Here is a 19,403-nt window from a genome sequence, read left to right on the forward strand (position 1 = left end):
GAAATTTCTGCGGTAGAGCGCTTGCTCGTCGGTTGCCTGTACGATAATGGTGGCGCCCAGTAAATATTTCTATTTTTCGCGCCTTTATTTTACCCCTCTTACTTGCCTCCCGCTCATCGGCCATTGCCTCTGCCCTAGCGGGGAGTCTAGCATTAACTCTTTGGGTATCCATAATGGAGGATGGGGCTGAAAGGGGGAAAACCAAACATGGACGCGCCCAGAAAATATCGCGAAAAAGAGTATATTGTTCCATAAGTTTGTCACTTTAAGGAATATTTTCCTGAGAGCTAGTAACGGAGTGACGTCATCACAAGAAGAAAATCCCCTCCTAGCGAGGCGCTGTCAAAGGCTAAGTGTGACGCGTTAGCAAGGGGACGCAAAACGGCGACGAAGCCTGTAATGCAGTCTGTCTTGTGAATAGCTCAGTAAAACTTTTGCATTATGTTACAATATTATACACTTATGATACTATTGGTCAGGGCTGGCGCTAGGATTTTTGGGCCCCAGGAATTTTTACTCCAATTTTTTATTTTTTTTTGGAAATAGTCAGATAGTTTTAGTTAGGCACCCGTTCCGGCGGCCCGGGCCCGGGGTACTTTTGCCCCGCTTACCCCCCCCTAACGCCGGCCCTGCTATTGGTTAAAACTTGGTAGCAAAAATTAAATTAAGAAAAGTGGAAATAAAATTTATATTAACTACGATGCCAAGTTTATTTTTGTACAAAGTGAACAATACAAAAATGCTCTTTTTTTTGGGAATCATGATAATTATTGGTAGGCAAACACTTGAAACACTACGTTTTACAAATTTTAGTATGCTATGAGGCTATGTGCTAATGAAGCTAAGATGCGTTAAATATTCTAAGGCATTTTATGAGCAAAATAAGCGAAAGAAATAACAGCAAACCATTTTTTTTGCAGCACCTATGTTGTTTTAAAACCCCTTCACGATAATAAGGCATATTTTGGTTTGCAAAATTGCACCATTTCTTAAAACGGTTCACCAGTATTTCGATCTAGCAAGCTTTGGCACCTTGGTTTGAAATCAGTGCCAGTTAAACGAGGTAAAATGCAGTATCAAATGCTTGAATGAAAAAAAACCCAAATGACTAGGTTTATCTTGTAGAAAACGCCCGCAAATTCGGCTTAAACGTTACTTTTCCCCCCAAGTTTACATAAATGACACTCTGTATGGCACACTGTAGGTAGATCTCGTAGAGGGGTTGTTTTCCAAAAACCTTTGTATTTGTGTCTAATTCACCCACAGTGAAAAAATGTCGCAACTTTCAACAAAATCGGACGGAAAAGACAAAAGTCTTCCGAAAAGTCAAAACATTTAAAAGGCAACGAAAAAAATACAAAATTCAAAGAAATATTGCACTGTCCAATACTACTAAATTTTTGAACTGAAACTAAGTGTTACAAAAAGAATTCATTTTAGCAATCTTTGAAACGTTATTTTTTGTTAAAAGTTAATTATAACTGGAGGACAAGGTATTGGAAGTCAATAAAGTCGAATATTTCTCAAGTTTTAAATATTTGTGCATAACTTTGTCAAATACGTAACACAAGGCTTCATCACAACACCTAATACAGATTTTCATTTCGATACAAATATAAAATAACTTAAAAACATTGCTTTTATGTATATTACACATGAATATAAAAAGCAGTCCTGAAATAATGATCTCGCTATTTATATTATTTAAGTCCTGCCTTGGGATCGTGTAAATGTTTCATCAAGCCCAAGCAGCATTTATGTTAAAAAATTTAATTGAGGAAATTGTAAAAAAAAGTGCAAATATAATATTAAAGCCAGAAAGAAAAAAAATCATTTTACACAATTTATATAAATATTACTTTTTCTTGGAAATATTATATAGTACCCCAAAAAGAATTCTAGGTTTTTCTTATTCAATAATTATTTACCCCGAAGGTCCAATTTTGTTTTTTTATAATTTAAACTCTGAAAAAGATATCATTAAAAGTTAAAGGGGGAATTTTTCTTTCTCAATTATTTTCAGGATAAAAATATCTCCCTTACGAAGTGAAACTAACACTTCACTTGTTCAAGTCCTCTTACAAGGAAGGTCTTGATCAAACACATTTACATATATTTTTTTAAGAACTGATATTTTTCTCCCCCAATTACTAAGGAACTACGCAAAAATTGTACTAGTCTCTTTCCAAGCGAATGAAATAATGACAAAACCTTTCTTGAATTAAAAGCATTTGGAAAGTTTTTCAGTAGTTTTTAGATAATGCCGCTGGCAGCTTTTTTTTATCTCTTCATAAATTGGAATGAGCGAGAACAAAAAAATTCTCGAAGATTTGTGACGTGATTTAATTTAATTTCTCACTCAACGATAGAGAAATAAAAGGTTTTGTTAACTATTGACTAAAATAAACCTTTCTTCTTCTCCTTTTTCTTTTCTTTCCCGTCCAATTGTCTGAAATAATGTTAAAACATGTTGAATATTTATAATTAAAAACGAATTATAATGGTAGGTCTTGGAAGTTTTCAAAATCGAACTGAAAGGCTTTAATTGGTAATTAAAATTGGTTACACACTAATACAATAAAAATAAATAAATAGGATAATTCTATTTTTTTTGTTTAAAAAGTTAGGTCATTATTGCAAACAAAGTGAACTATTTAAAAAAATATCTGAGACTGATTAATAAATTATGATTTTAATATTTTAAAGATAAAATTAAAAAACACAATAAGATGATGTATAAGTGCCTACCCCAAGCAAAGCCTTCCAAGTTATTAGTTTGGAGCATTAAATGTTATAAGCACTAGGCCTATAAGTTAAGAAAGGTATGTACCTTCGAAGGTTCTTTAACTTAAAGAACAAAAATCATTTGTTCGAAGGAACAATACAACAAGAAATAGAGAAAAGTAGTTTTGTCCAAAAAGAATCAGAGGATTTTATTTTTGAACTTCCGAAGCTTCTTTCGAAAAAAGAATAGACAGGTATTAAGAGAGGAAAAGGGACTAATTATTTGTTTAGTAAAGAAAGTTGTTAAAATAATAATAGACATCGAGTAAAATATCATGCTTGGGATTTTTTTTTTAAAGAATATAGTACTGTGAAGTACATTTTACCACCACTACCAACGTTTTTACAATAAAAATAAATAAAATGAAAATGGAACAAGTTTATTTCAACATGCTGCTCTTTTTCCATTTACAGTAAAATAGCATGTTGGAGGTAATACAGGTTCAAATTGTAGTAAAAAATAAAGGGAATGAAAGAAAAAAGTGGATCTATAGGAAAGGAAGGGTTGACAAGTCTATTGGAAAATGGTGTCTTGAATAAATTCTCTTAAAAATTGGCAAATTTAAAATAAAGGCACTTGCGTAAGATAGATTTTACACAATACAACTTTGGTAATACGCTCTAATACTGGAAAACTCTAAAGTATTTGCATTTAATGCTTAAAATTTCTCTTGAGTATTTATAAACCTTTAAGGAATGTCTTAAACACTTGATAATTTTCTTTTAAGTTTAAAAAAAAGACTAGCTAAAATTTTCCGTTTTGACATATTTCTATCGAAAATCTCGTGTTACTATCACATTTGTTTGCACTGAGATGGCATTGTGTTTGTTTTAAGATTACGATTAACACCGCTGGTAGATGGCCAAGACCTATATTAGAAAAAAAGGTCTAATCTTAGCTATTTAAGGGTGTTTTCATAAGGGAGAAAAGGCGCAAAACAAAAGAAACCAATCCCAGAAGCTTATATAGAAGCTGCTAAAACCAAAACAGAAAAGCTTTCGCTGCTTATACGCCAACAAACGCGATACGGCCAACTTGTATTTTTTACACCACATGTTTTTTGACACAGTAAAACGCATAGTAAGAAATTGTGATAAAAAGATTGAAAACTTACTCTTTCGAGTTTGTATCTAAGGACATCCGCCGTAACGCATCTTCAATATCTTTGTTTGCAACATCAAATGCCATTTTCTCCTTTTCAAAATTTTTTCGTTTGTCATCGAGCTCTTGACGCTGCTGCTCCAAACTCTTTTTCATCTGCTCATGGCGTCTTTGGAGCTACATTTTAGAATAAATTTAATATTAGAATTAAGACTGTTAAGCTGATTACTAATAAAAACTTACATCAGCTTCGGAATCTTTTAACTTCTGCATTTTCTCCCGCACTTTCATCTCAAAAACTTGTTCCATCTCTTGTTCCATTCTCTTCATTTTATTTTCGTGTTCTTTTTTCTCTTCCTCCATCTGAGCCAATGGATTCCTAAAATTAAGTCAAAGAGGAAGAACAATTTTCGTTAAATCAAGGAATGACCTAAAACTTTGTCACTACAAACAAAGCTACTAAATAAAAACAAGCGCCGTAATATTCGGGACTTCAAAAAAACCACTGAAGGGTATAACAAACAAATGTCCGGTTTTTTCACACACTCAATACTATTGTCTACCCCAAAAAAGTCGTTAATCAGGCCAACTAAAAAACTGAAAATATATTATCAAGCATGTTTCCAAAGCAGCCTACCACACTTCGTGCCTGAACAACTGTGAGAAAACAAAATCAGTAAGAAAAAAGCACTAGGTGTTGTTTTTTTCGTGAAAACCAAATGGGGCAACGAAATCTGAACTCATGCCTCATGGACATTTTTTATTCTTATAAACTGTTAACTTACCAGAACACCATATAAGTGTTCACACTCCTCTGAGGGCAAACACTGATAAAAATTAAACGTTTAAAATTATTGTTATTAGCAGAACTTGATCTTATGGGGGAGAAAATATTACTCTGGGGCATAAATTTCCAAAATGAATTTCTGAAGTGCAAAACCAAATTAAATGAACCATGCTTAGAAAAAAAAACCAAAGAATGTTAATAAAATAATAGTGATTGTGATTTTAAATGAACATTCCTGAAGCTACGTAAAATAAATTATTCAAAATGCTACACAGGCAGTTTTAATATATTAGTGGTTAGGGTGCGATTATATCGCGATTTGATCAATTCCCTCAATTCCCCTTTCTTGTTGAATTAAAACCATTGATGGCGATGGTGTAATAGCTAAACATCACCTGACAGTTCAGTCTGAATGGGATAAATTTTGCACCATCCGTCGCTTACTATCAGATAACCTTCAGCAAATTAACTACAATGAAGTTCTACAACTACAAAAGTAAAACTTACTTGTTGGATAATTTAGCTTGTTTTCCCTCTCCAACACCGGCTAATTTTCGACACCGAAAATTTTCATAATGCACATTGTTGGTTACATCCTTTAAGTCTTGCATGTGCGTCCTTTAAATAGTGAATATTAGAGCAAAAAACCATGTAATGACAATAAAATTAAGTACATTTACCTGATTAACATATTTCTAAGTGCAATAAAGTCACAATGTTCCATATTTTCTACTTCCGCAACACCCCAAGGATATTTTCGGCCTCTAACTTTCTTTCCATTTACTTCGATAACTGTGTTACTACCTACAACTGCAAAAGGTACCCTTTCCTGGAAGAGAAAAACTTAAGTTTTTCCTCACACCCCATAAAAAAGATAACAAAAATTAAATTACTTTCAAAATCTTTTGTTGTTTGTTCTCTTCCTCATCATCACAATCGGGAAATTCGTATATCTTAATTTTGTTTTGAGCAATTTCACTAAGAATCTATCCATGGGAAAAGTAATTTAGCAAAAAAGAAAAAGAACAATTATTTGAATATAATTACTGTTCGTTTGAACGTAGAGCATTCTTCCGGTGTCATTGTGTCGGCTTTGGCTATGACAGGAATGATATTAACTTTGTCGTGTAGACGTTTCATGAATTCTACGTCAAGGGGTTTGAGACCATGTCCTGATGGAGCGAAGAAATACAAACAACAGTGCACCCTGGCGTCTGGATTTGTAGAGCGATAGACGCGAGACTCTGCATTTAAATACTCTTCGTATTTTGACTCAATGTAATTAGTTATTGGAGCCCAGCTTTAAAGATTACAATTCTTAACACCAGCACTCTCAATCGCCAATTCAAAATAAAAAAGACAAACCATTCGGAGTTATCAACAGCATCGCCAAAACCCGGTGTATCAACAATAGTTAATGTTAAATTAACACCTCCTTCTTTTAATATTACATTACAGGCCTCAACCTAGTTTTGGAAAGAATTATTTCAGTGAAATGTAGAAAAAAAAAAGCTATTTGTCCAATAGGGCACTTAATTGCAAACCAAATACCTCCGACAAAGGAAATGTAAAGGTAGTTATAAAAAAGGTTTTTGCCTTAATTTTTCTAAAATGCCTTGACATAGGATAAGACCATTAGGATGGACATGATTACCCCCAAGGCACACGCAGGAAGTCAATTTCCTATATGCCTTATTGGGGCAAGAGAAGTAGGGGAGTTTGGAGAGGCAGGCTCGCATGAGAGGTGAGCGCAAACTAAGCGGCAAAGAAAAATAATCAATCCACCTTTCACTCAATGTCATCGACACATGCTACGGAGGCACGAACCCAGTCTCCTCTAATCAGAAATAATGACAGTCTAGAAATCTAGGTAAAAGTGGGAAATTTGGTAGCTAATGAAGGGGATAATAGTGGCTGTCATTAAGATCTTGCCACATTTGAGTCATTGAATCATCAGACAATTTACTAAAAACCTCACACATCCATTTAAGAATACGGTGCCAAACACCTAATAACCCTTACTAATTATTATTATTACCTAATGTAAATTAGATATTTAAAACAATTAAGCGCCCAAAACGTAAAAAAAACTAACCTGAACAGTCTTATTTATCCTTAAAGAAGGTCCTAAGTATTCATTTGAATAAATATCGGTCAGGAACATGGAATTTATAAGTGTTGATTTTCCTAAACCTGACTCGCCTATAAAAAATTTAAAGGTCCATGAATATCTGCTTATCAATAAGGCTAATTGCAGTTGAAAATAAAGCGATACTTACCAACCACCATTAACGTAAATTCAAAACCCTTCTTGACAGCCTTCCTATAGACTTGGTTGGGTAAATTAGCAAACCCTACGTAGCCTTCCATGTCTTTACTGGAACCGGTAGAAAGGGCTAATGCTGTTGAAGCACCATCTTTATCCCTATCTCTTGGACCATCTCTGTCTTTGTCACGGCCATATAAGCCGTCCTTCAAGGTGGAAGACAGTGCTGCGCTGCCCGCTGAATTTGGAGTAACTCCCGTTGATGCAGTTACCGCTGTTCCGTTGGGTGTTGCGGCTGAGCTACCATCATTTCGAAAAAATAACTCTCTCTTAGCTGAGAGCTGAAAGTAAAAAAAAACACACATTTAAAATTTTTACATTTACAAAACCTAGCAACAACAACCAAATTATTAAATTGAATAAAAAATATTATTGAAGGTAGTCGCACTTTTAAAACAATAGACCCATTGTGTTATTATGAACAATACCTCTCAGAAAACAGGAGGGTAAGACCATAAAGGGGGGAGTGCCTTGGGTAAAATATTTGGTCAATTGAAATTGACAGATCCTGGTTAAATTTCAGATTAATTAAGAATACTTGTGACTGCGATGATAAGTTTAAATTGGGATAGTTTTTAATTAATATTTTTGCAAGTTTTTGCCACGAATGCCATATTCATCCAATTATAACCATAAAATGAAATGTTTTAAGAGCTATATTGGTTATAAAAATTTGTGCGAGACAGACTCAAAGACCCGATATTGAATAGCTCTTTCATGTAAATGTAAATTATATACAGTAACAGACGCGATCAATTTTTCGCAATTTCTTTTCAATATATTTTTTTTTAATCCCAAAGTCTGCCTGAGAGGGAGAAAACTCAAAAAATTGGAGTGCATTAAAACAGACACAAGTGACACAACGCGGGCATCCTGTACGCTTCGAAAGGAAGCGGGGGTGCGTATAGGAAAAAGTCCTCCCTTAGAATCGCGCTCTCTGATAAACAAGGTCATCGAAACTTACAACATTCGCTAACAGCTGGAAACGTTTCACTTTTCGGCGAACGAGGGACATTCGATAAAACGGGCTTTTCCGTATTAATAAAATGACGTTATGTCAAATATAACAGCTTTCAAAAGCCCTTATCATCTCTGGGAAAAGTTACAAAATTCCGAAACAGGATTTTTATCATCAATGAAACGCGTAAAGATACCAAGTAGAAATGATTAAATTTCAGGATACTTCGACTTGTTTTTACAATTGAAATAAATTAGAGTGGATGGGGTAATTAAGACTCGCAAGACTCACCGCAGCAAGCTGATTATGAAGGTCAACCGCGCTGGACGAGAGGCTAGCGATGGCCCCGGGTTGACTAGCGGGGGTATGACCGCTGTCGTAGATCTTGGACCTTTGGGTCAAGCGATCGACGCTGGCGTAACGGTAACCGGAGGGCCCCGCGGAACTCTGACCAGCGACGGAAGTGGCACTTCCGTAAGAGCCGTAAGTCCCCGACGGAGAGGTGTAGACGGCGTGCACCGACATGGGGGACGTGGGGCTCCGGATCGGCGAGGTTTCTTTGCGGAGGTTGGCGGAGGTCGGGAAACGGGACAGGGCCGACAGCGAGACGGCGGGGGCCGGATACAGAGTGGACGAGAACGACGAGACGGTATCTCTATCCGTCAAATACGCCGATTTGGAAGAAGACGTACCGACGGGTAGTATCCTACCAGGGGTAGTCGTCGTGTAGGTCGTTCGAGGGGATTTTCGTCCGGGGTACGCGACGGGAAGTTGCTTGGCTTCCACCGAAACCAAGGCTCCCGCGGAACGGGACGGAGTTACTCCGGTCGGTCGGTTCATCGTCGGGAATGGGGGGGCCCTCTCTATCAATAGACAAAGTTTACACCGCGCGATTCTATCTCGTAAACACAGTCAAGCGGGCTTCACTTTTCATTAATCATCCGATAATAAACCATTATGGTAAGCGACCGCAAAAAAAACCGCCATAAAAAATGTTTACGCCGAAAAACCATCAAGTTTTTTTACACCACACCATTTCATTAGAGATACCGATTAATTAGTGGTTATAGAAACTTTGGGTTGAAATTTTAACACGTTGGTTTTTCGTAGGGGGTATTCCCCGAAAAACGCGTGGTAATGAAATTGGATACCGCCGACGACGACAAGAACTCGCGTGCTATCCTCATCGCGAAGAGACGCGAAACTTTTTATCGTCATCTCCGAAACATTCTTCCGCCAGTGACTCGCCTGGCCGCCGTGGTTGGGAGAGATGGCTATCTTTTTGTGGATGCGCGGGGATTACCGCTTGACCGACGCGCGAGAAAATGCTAAGTAGCAACGTTTCGCCCCCCCACTTTCCTAATAATATAAGTTATAACGTCAAGGATACGCCCACAAAAAAAAGCACGGGGCGATCTAGTCCAAATACCCGACGGCTCCTCACGCGAGACCAAACGACGAAAAGAAAGAACATTGTTTCGGGGACATGGTCGCCTACATATTGTCGTGCGACGGGACTTTTAGGAACTTGACTACATTAAAGAATGGTCACGAAAGAGGTATCAAACTACGGTGACTTCCGTTTTCGACCTGGTTTAAGGATGGGTTCGCGTGGACTAAGACGATGTCCGTCAAGCGTAGCTTCTTACGGGGTTTCTCCGTAATCTGGGGGGCGGCACGGAATACATAAATGAGTTACGTTGTACCACGCTATGGGGAATTAGTGGGGGTATAAAAACGACGCAAAAACAATGAGAGACGATCATATCCCCAGAGACGATAGTTCAGTCGCCGCTATTGCGCTAAAATCGCAACACCCAGGGATTCGGAAGTCAGAGGACTGCTAAAGATTTTTTTCGCGTCAAAATCTAAACATCTGCGAGACAAATACGAGGACAAGGAGAACAGACTTTGGGGGAATGCGTCTGGAGGTATTTTTGGCCAACACGACCCCCGTCTGATAAGATACGAGGATGACGCTAATTATAAAAGATAACCTACGAGGCCAAACGGAAAAAATACGAAACGTTAATAATTCCGGAAACGGGTGAGTTATTTTTAATTTCTACACAATTTAAAATCCCCGCGGACGTGGTTGCGGGAAAGAAAAAGCTTTAAATTCAGATAATTAAAGCGGGAATTAACCCTAGTTGAGTTCAATTTAATATTATTATTAAGATTGACAAGGCTTGATTCCGTTTTATGATTTTACAAAAGGACGTAGCTGAGAGTTTTAAGCATTGTGGGGAAGTACGAAATTTTAATATAAACGCGATTTTACGCTACCCAATTATTCGTGGCAACGCCTCCCACCATAGGGAAACGGCTACGATAGTTTTAAATACTTTAAATTAAAAAAAAAACAACGCAATCGGTAAAGTCAAAAGGTTCAAGGAAAAAGCTCGATTTTTCTAAAGACTAGGTTAAAATTATTTAAAAATAAAACAAATTATATTCAATACCTTATAGTAGTAATACGTTTTCATTGGCATAATGTTAATTTAAACTATTATTTTTGAAAAGGCACAAAAAAAATCGGCGAAAGTTTTCGGGGTACAGATCGGGCCGGATCCGACTTTTATCTAAATCATATTTAGGTATTGTTTGAAAAGCCGAAGAATTAAAAGGGTTAAGACCGCAACCTGTTTTTTTTTTCTTTCTTTCTCGAGCGAAAATGCGTCTTTGGCCAAATAATAGAAAACAAAAGAAAGGGGGCAAAGCGGGGGGCGAAGAAGCTATTCGAAAATTTTTAATTATAGTCCCGCGTGAGTCACGAGGGGTTGCGAGACCTTTCGGGGATTTGAGGGAGTGCGATCGAGGACTCTCTCTCTTTCTCGGAGGAGGATGGGGATATGTGTAATTTGGATAATTTTGGCGAAGTTTTTACATCTGCTTGCTTGCCCGCAATCCGATTAGTTTCGCCATAGACAAATGTGACTCCCAAATTCAAATATAATCCCCGTAGTACCCCCCTCCCGATTATCGTGGTGTAAACGTAAAGGATTGAAATAATTTTATAGGATTCAAATGTGTATTTCTTTTCTTACATATATGATAGATATAGAAGAAACCGTAACTAAGATTTTCAAGTTGTAAGTTATGTGATGAAACAATCGCGGAAATTGGCACATTTTCACGATTTTAACGACGTATCTCGATTTATTTTAATTTTTTTTTAAATTTTACCAAAAAGGTTATGGGTTTCTACCCAGATTTTGAACTATTTTAAAAGTTCATCCGAGGAGAGAGATCTAAAGTTCAAACCCTAGATTTTGAACTAATTCGAAAAGTCAAAGCGGAGAGAGATCTAAAGTTCAAACCCTAGATTTTGAACTAATTCGAAAAGTCAACCCGGAGAGAGATTTAGATCCCAAATTCAAACCCTAGATTTTGAATTATTGGAAAAGTCAACCCGGAGATTTAGATCTAAAGTTCGAACCCTAGATTTTGAACTATTTGAAAAGTCAACCCGGAGATTTAGATCTAAAGTTCAAACCCTAGATTTTGAACTAATTCGAAAAGTCAAAGCGGAGAGAGATCTAAAGTTCAAACCCTAGATTTTGAACTAATTCGAAAAGTCAACCCGGAGAGAGATTTAGATCCCAAATTCAAACCCTAGATTTTGAATTATTGGAAAAGTCAACCCGGAGATTTAGATCTAAAGTTCAAACCCTATATTTTGAACTATTTGAAAAGTCAACCCGGAGATTTAGATCTAAAGTTCAAACCCTAGATTTTGAACTATTCGAAAAATCAACCCGGAGATTTATATCCCAAATTCAAACCCTAGATTTTGAACAGTTCGAAAAGTCAACCCGGAGATTAAGATCCCAAATTCAAACCCTAGATTTTGAACTATTCGAAAAGTCAACCGGAGAGAGATTTAGATCCCAAATTCAAGCCCTAGATTTTGAACTAATTCGAAAAGTCAACCCGGAGAGAGATTTAGATCCCAAATTCAAACCCTAGATTTTGAATTATTGGAAAAGTCAACCCGGAGATTTAGATCTTAAGTTCAAACCCTAGATTTTGAACAGTTCGAAAAGTCAACCCGGAGATTAAGATCCCAAATTCAAACCCTAGATTTTGAACTATTCGAAAAGTCAACCGGAGAGAGATTTAGATCCCAAATTCAAGCCCTAGATTTTGAACTAATTCGAAAAGTCAACCCGGAGAGAGATTTAGATCCCAAATTCAAACCCTAGATTTTGAATTATTGGAAAAGTCAACCCGGAGATTTAGATCTTAAGTTCAAACCCTAGATTTTGAACAGTTCGAAAAGTCAACCCGGAGATTAAGATCCCAAATTCAAACCCTAGATTTTGAACTATTCGAAAAGTCAACCGGAGAGAGATTTAGATCCCAAATTCAAGCCCTAGATTTTGAACTAATTCGAAAAGTCAACCCGGAGAGAGATTTAGATCCCAAATTCAAACCCTAGATTTTGAATTATTGGAAAAGTCAACCCGGAGATTAAGATCCCAAATTCAAACCCTAGATTTTGAACTATTCGAAAAGTCAACCGGAGAGAGATTTAGATCCCAAATTCAAGCCCTAGATTTTGAACTAATTCGAAAAGTCAACCCGGAGAGAGATTTAGATCCCAAATTCAAACCCTAGATTTTGAATTATTGGAAAAGTCAACCCGGAGATTTAGATCTTAAGTTCAAACCCTAGATTTTGAACAGTTCGAAAAGTCAACCCGGAGATTAAGATCCCAAATTCAAACCCTAGATTTTGAACTATTCGAAAAGTCAACCGGAGAGAGATTTAGATCCCAAATTCAAGCCCTAGATTTTGAACTAATTCGAAAAGTCAACCCGGAGAGAGATTTAGATCCCAAATTCAAACCCTAGATTTTGAATTATTGGAAAAGTCAACCCGGAGATTTAGATCTTAAGTTCAAACCCTAGATTTTGAACAGTTCGAAAAGTCAACCCGGAGATTAAGATCCCAAATTCAAACCCTAGATTTTGAACTATTCGAAAAGTCAACCGGAGAGAGATTTAGATCCCAAATTCAAGCCCTAGATTTTGAACTAATTCGAAAAGTCAACCCGGAGAGAGATTTAGATCCCAAATTCAAACCCTAGATTTGGAATTATTGGAAAAGTCAACCCGGAGATTTAGATCTTAAGTTCAAACCCTAGATTTTGAACTATTTGAAAAGTCAACACTGAGATTTAGCTCCCAAATTCAAACCCTAGATTTTGAATTATTTGAAAAGTCAACCCGGAGATTAAGATCCCAAATTCAAACCCTAGATTTTGAACTATTCGAAAAGTCAACCGGAGAGAGATTTAGATCCCAAATTCAAGCCCTAGATTTTGAACTAATTCGAAAAGTCAACCCGGAGAGAGATTTAGATCCCAAATTCAAACCCTAGATTTTGAATTATTGGAAAAGTCAACCCGGAGATTTAGATCTAAAGTTCAAACCCTAGATTTTGAACTATTCGAAAAGTCAACCCGGAGATTTATATCCCAAATTCAAACCCTAGATTTTGAATTATTTGAAAAGTCAACCCGGAGATTTAGATCCCAAATTCAAACCCAGATTTTGAAATATTTTAAAAGTAAACCCGGAGATTTAGATCCTAAATTCAAACCCAAATTTTTAACTATTTTAAAAGTACGCCCGGAGATTTAGATCCTAAATTCAAACCCAGATTTTGAACTATTTTAAAATTCCACCTAAATATTTAAACCTATTTTAAAACTCAAAACTTGATTTTGAACTATTTTAAAATTCAATAAGAAAAGTTAAGATTTATTTTGAAGTTTCAACTCCTAGAAATTTTGAAATTATAAAATTCCATCTAAATATTTAGCTCTATTTCAAATTTCAACCCCAAACTGGTTAAAAATTCCACCCAGAGATTTTGATTTGGTTTTAAAGATTTAGGTCTATTTTAATGTTCAGTCCCTGATTTTGAACTATTATAAAATTCCAACCTGAGGTTTAGATCTAATTTAAAGTTTTTTTTAACTATTATGAAAGTCCCATCTGAGGTTTAGATCTATATTAAAGCTTTTTTTAAACTATTATAAAATTCCAACCTGAGGTTTAAACCCGGATTTTAACTATTTTAAAATTACACCCACAGATTTTGGACAATTTAAAAGTTAAAATTAGAAATCTTTTCGAGATTATATTGCAGTCAAAAAAGCCGATACAAAACATTCAAAAGAAAATCTAAAGAACCCTTTAGAGACGTTATTGAGCTCTATATCTATAGTCTAAAGAATTTTAATATTTCTAACGAAAAATCTTTAGATAAAGAAATTGTAAAGGGTCAAACTTCATTTAGTTTGTTTAAGAAATATTTACTGCGTGCGACATATCGTCACCCATGTTTTAACGAGGGTTTCGACATTTGCAAATTTCAGAGCTCAATATTCGTGTTGATTTGTGGTTTTTTAAGGCTGATTTCGAGATTTTGAAACTGATTTTGGCTTAGTTTTTCGAAGTTAAGATTTCTAAAATAATAGTTGATTTTATAAAATGTCTTTTCGCTTGCCCAACTTGTTGAAATGTTGCACTGAAATAGTTCAGTCAATGCCTAAGAATGAGTTCATAAACTCTTTAGTGGGAGAGGAAACGGATCCACAGCTGAAGCGGGGAGGCAACATTTCAACAGGATGGCCAAGGTTATTTTATAAAAAGAACTATTTGTCGGTCCCCTCGGATTTTCCACATCAGAAAAACACTTGAAATTGCGGTTGAAGATCCGGATTTATAATATTGTATAATCCCTTTAATTAAACACAGGGTTGTCACTTTAAAGATTTTTTTTAATTAAATCAATCGACTTTTTCCTGTGTAATTAACGGATATTTTAATTTTTATCAGTTAGCTAATCTTGAATTAAATTAAATCCTAATTAAATTTAATATTTTAGTTTTTCTATGTAATTTAATAACCTATTTTTGGTATTTTTAAATCAACGATTTTTTTAAATAAAACGATCCAAATCAACCAACCCTGATTAAACACACCAAAAAGCTCATTTAAATGAACAATGGTAACAAACAAACAAACGGGAAGTGATTAAATAAATCAATTCCGTTGGAGATATATCTAGACAGAATTTGGAATCAATGGTGAAAAATTAATATTCTTTGGGCCTACCACCGAAATTTCGCGAGCACCTGTTGGGGTGTTATCAAAGGTTAGTTTTTCCTTTGAAAACACAGATAAAAAACTTCCGAGAGAAAATGTTTGAGTGTTGCGCCCCTGCGGTAATAGATAGGCCCTCCGTTTTTCCACAAAGTTCAATTTCCTGCCTTCAGAAATTAATTTTTGTAAATAGCGTGGCCGTGAAACTCCCGAGAATTCCGTAACAGCGCCGCGAAGGTGGGCGCGTTCAAAATGAGTAAAATCCTTGTCCAGAAATCGTGAAGAAACGATTCACGAATCAGTTTAAGTTTTCAAACTAATTTTGACCCGCAGGTGGACTTTTGTAAAAGTTCACTACCGTAAAGGAAATATTCCCCCTTTTCACCGAAATCGGCTACGCTTATAATTTTTCTTACAAAAAAGGAACCTTTAATCGAATAAAGCGCGATGCTTATTTTCAAATGACGTTCGAACAGCGGGCGGCTAAAATATATTTTATTCGACGTAACTATCATTGTGAATCGACCTTGGCTTTGGGTCAAAACTTAAGCATTCATGGTCAAGTACTAAAGATTAACCGAACCGTTATAAATCAAAGCTGTTAAGATATTTTGTTCAGTGTAAATAGTGCGTACGCTAAAAGTACTCCACCCAATCCATACGTTAAGTTTTTGTTATCTAAAGTTCCTCAGATAATAAAGGGCTGCTTATTGGTAAGGGGAATTTGGGTGGTCTTTAATATTAGAAGGTATAGTCTTATTACCTTCGCCACAGAAAAGGGGGCGGCCTTATTAAGCAAAGGAAAAGGGGCGGTCTTATTATCTTCGGCAAAGGAAAAGGGGGCGTTCCAAATTATCTTCGGCAAAGAGAAGGGGGCGTTCCAAATTATCTTCGGAAAAGAGAAGGGGGCGTTCCAAATTATCTTCGGAAAAGAGAAGGGGGCGTTCCAAATTCACTTCGGCAAAGAGAAGGGGGCGTTCCAATTATCTTCGGCAAAGAGAAGGGGGCGTTCCAATTATCTTCGGAAAAGAGAAGGGGGCGTTCCAATTATCTTCGGCAAGAGAGAAGGGGGCGTTCCAATTATCTTCGGCAAAGAGAAGGGGGCGTTCCAATTATCTTCGGAAAAGAGAAGGGGGCGTTCCAATTATCTTCGGAAAAGAGAAGGGGGCGTTCCAATTATCTTCGGCAAGAGAGAAGGGGGCGTTCCAATTATCTTCGGCAAAGAGAAGGGGGCGTTCCAATTATCTTCGGAAAAGAGAAGGGGCGTTCCAATTATCTTCGGCAAGAGAGAAGGGGGCGTTCCAATTATCTTCGGCAAAGAGAAGGGGGCGTTCCAATTATCTTCGGAAAAGAGAAGGGGGCGTTCCAATTATCTTCGGCAAGAGAGAAGGGGGCGTTCCAATTATCTTCGGCAAAGAGAAGGGGGCGTTCCAAATTATCTTCGGAAAAGAGAAGGGGGCGTTCCAAATTATCTTCGGCAAGAGAGAAGGGGGCGTTCCAAATTATCTTCGGCAAGAGAGAAGGGGGCGTTCCAATTATCTTCGGCAAAGAGAAGGGGGCGTTCCAATTATCTTCGGAAAAGAGAAGGGGGCGTTCCAATTATCTTCGGCAAGAGAGAAGGGGGCGTTCCAATTATCTTCCGCAAGAGAGAAGGGGGCGTTCCAATTACCTTCGGCAAAAAGGGGGCTATTCAGTTATGCTTTTAAGTGTATTCTTTTCAAACGTATAATACAAAACTTAATTATTTAATAATTTAAGTATAACAAAGTAAAAAATTTGATCCAAGGGAAAACAATCAATGCTTTAACTTTTAGAACATTAAGAACATACACAATCAAATTTCATGCTGTATAATTACAAGGGTACTTATAAAACAGGGAAATTTCACTGATAATGAGTCACTGTACACTTCCTCTCAAAATTTGAAAGGAAATGTATAAAACGAGCTAGCCTCAATCAAGAAAATCCAACCCCAGATACAAAAAAACCCTAAAAAAACATGTACTCACTGTTGGATGTTCGGACAAATCCATAATGGTGTCAAAAGATCAAAAGAAAAGGTGCACGGGCATGAAAATAAAATAATTCCAGATCAGTCGCGGATCAATTCCAAAAGTTATCTTTTTGTTCCTTTTAGTTGTATATCGTTTATATATTTTTAATTTAGAGTTTCACATTTCTGATAATAAGCTAAGCCTACAAAGGAAGTACAAGTGGATATCTCGATAGTGGGGTGGGAACAGAAAATGCTTGAAACACAACTACACCAAGGTCTGGTAGCGTTACAGATTAGACATACACGGAGATTTTCATAAAAGAGAATATCTGGCACCGTTTCCAAGTGAAATAGTCCTTTTTGAGAACTTAAATATTGTGAAACTAAGGGATATATCGTAATTGAAGAAAATACGTTGGTATATGTATCCAACTACGTCTTAATAAGTTCTGGCATGAAATACTTAAAGCGCATTTGACAGGCAAGCATCAAGACGCCGCCGTTAATATTTTGACCTCAAGGGTAGAGTGAGCTAGGGATTGCTCTTCAAAAGGCCTCATTGTCAGTAACTTTAGCTTTTAGAAGTGAGAGGGATAGAAAAAAAGTCTGCATTCCAAGTTTAGTTCTATCTGGACCCATAATGACACCCCTACATCTAAATTACCGTCCTCTCTCTCATTAAGTTATGAAAAGATTGTGCAACAAAATTGCTAAGTTAGCATAGCACCTAATGAGTTACATAAAGCCATCTACAGGTACAGGAAACATTCAAATTTAGTTATTGTGAAACGAAACTAGAGTGGTACCAAAAAACAATGATTAAATTACAAATAATTGGAGCATCAACAAAATTATTCAATTTATACAACTACAAATACTATAAAAAAGTTTTTGTCATATCATACTATATTACTACCACGGTAATCTACACGAAACTATTTACTCATGCTAAATAGAAAATGTATTTAACCTATTTTAAAGTTAGGTAGAAAGTCAAAAAATTTATCTTTAAGAAATACACTATTTCAAAAGAGTGGCTACATGCTTAATATGTTTAATAACTTACTTGGGAAAAGCAGTATGGATTACCAATATAAAATGGTAGTAGGATAAAAGAAAAGACAAAATTCACAAACATTCATTTGTTTGTGTAATAATGGATAGAATTTAACTAGAAAACAGGTTAATTTAGACCATAAAAATTAATAGAACACAAGTAAAATAAACATCAGTTAAACAAAGGTAATAGAGCAAAATAGAAGCATGCAATATTGAAGCAAAAACATTATGCTCTCTTACCGTATCTCCTCGTAGAAGAATAACTTGGGAAATCTAGAAAAAATGGCGAGAGGAATTAGAATTTGCAAGAAAGTTAATCAAGTTTTTACCTAAATTTAGTCGTAAAGTATTTAATTCAAGAATAGAATTGTAGAAGAGGGAGATATGTTATAAAAGGAGGTAGATAAAGAAAAGATTTAAAGATTAGCTCTTATACCTATGACTAAGTAAACTATTATTTAGAACGCTTCGCCTTTTGCCAGCTCAATAAACTTTAGAACTTAAGCCAATTGGGGAAGTAATTAAACAAACCAACAAATATTTGTAATATTCCCCTTTATTAGCTATTAAAGGATTTATTTGACAATGACCAAAGTCACGTCCAAGGCTTGGTATGCTGACAAATGAAATTCAGAAGTGTGAAAACAAAAATCAATAATCTAATTCCTACAGAATTTCAGCAACTGATTGTACAGTGCCCTGCAAAATTTTAACAAAATTCAACCATCTATATAAAATAAAATATGTTTTAAGCTTTAATCGAATTAAGAATACAGTTGAAAAAGCCAAAAAATATATATTTATGGAGTTGCCAAATATGATTTAATATCCGTTTCCAACACTACATGGGTCCAAAATCCATAGGCCTACTTTTTTAATTTTTGCCATTTTCAACAAAGGCTTGACAGTTCTGACTCATATTAGGCCTAGGCTTCTTCGAAAAGGTGGTTCTTAGTTCCTACAGGATATTAACTTAATGACAACCCGAATCGAACGTTTACAACAGACAATAATACTACAGTTATTTCTTTGGTTTTTAGTCAAAATTTAAAACATTTTAGGTACTTAAAAATAACCAAATACTAACCTCTTTCTTGCATTTTACAGAATTTATCGTGGGACAATCCCGTAGCCCGCCCTTTCACTTTTTTCCCGTTAATTACTGAACATGAAAACCGGCATAGACACTTCCGCCATCTACCTTACAAAGTTCCTATTTCGAGGAACATGAATAATTTTGCCATGCTGAGGCTGAACATAAAATTCGGTTGAG

At 36.0% G+C, this 19,403-nt stretch overlaps 1 protein-coding gene across 5 annotated transcripts; it reads right to left on the reverse strand.

Annotated features, from left to right (window-relative positions):
- Positions 1–1,638: 1,638 nt before the first annotated feature.
- On the reverse strand, positions 1,639–19,362 carry pnut (septin 7-like protein pnut). Of its 5 annotated transcripts, none has more exons than XM_090157582.1 (12): positions 19,218–19,362; positions 18,372–18,403; positions 6,953–7,280; positions 6,769–6,875; positions 6,039–6,139; positions 5,721–5,973; positions 5,567–5,659; positions 5,354–5,502; positions 5,181–5,291; positions 4,130–4,265; positions 3,900–4,063; positions 3,226–3,654 (listed from the first exon to the last, which is right to left on the reverse strand). In XM_090157582.1, the coding sequence occupies exons 1-12, from the start codon at positions 19,228–19,230 to the stop codon at positions 3,579–3,581; spliced, it is 1,563 nt and encodes a 520-aa protein (XP_090013708.1). In that variant the 5' UTR covers positions 19,231–19,362; the 3' UTR covers positions 3,226–3,578. The 5 variants fall into 5 exon arrangements, with proteins under 5 accessions (XP_090013707.1, XP_090013708.1, XP_090013709.1 ...); XM_090157583.1 differs by having other exon boundaries at positions 6,953–7,273; positions 18,371–18,403; XM_090157585.1 differs by lacking the exon at positions 18,372–18,403 and having other exon boundaries at positions 6,953–7,273; positions 19,218–19,357.
- Positions 19,363–19,403: the final 41 nt, after the last annotated feature.

Source organism: Leiobunum rupestre, chromosome 9, assembly GCF_980474605.1.
Source record: "Leiobunum rupestre chromosome 9, qqLeiRupe1.1.hap1, whole genome shotgun sequence".
Taxonomy (NCBI): Eukaryota; Metazoa; Arthropoda; class Arachnida; order Opiliones; family Sclerosomatidae; genus Leiobunum; species Leiobunum rupestre.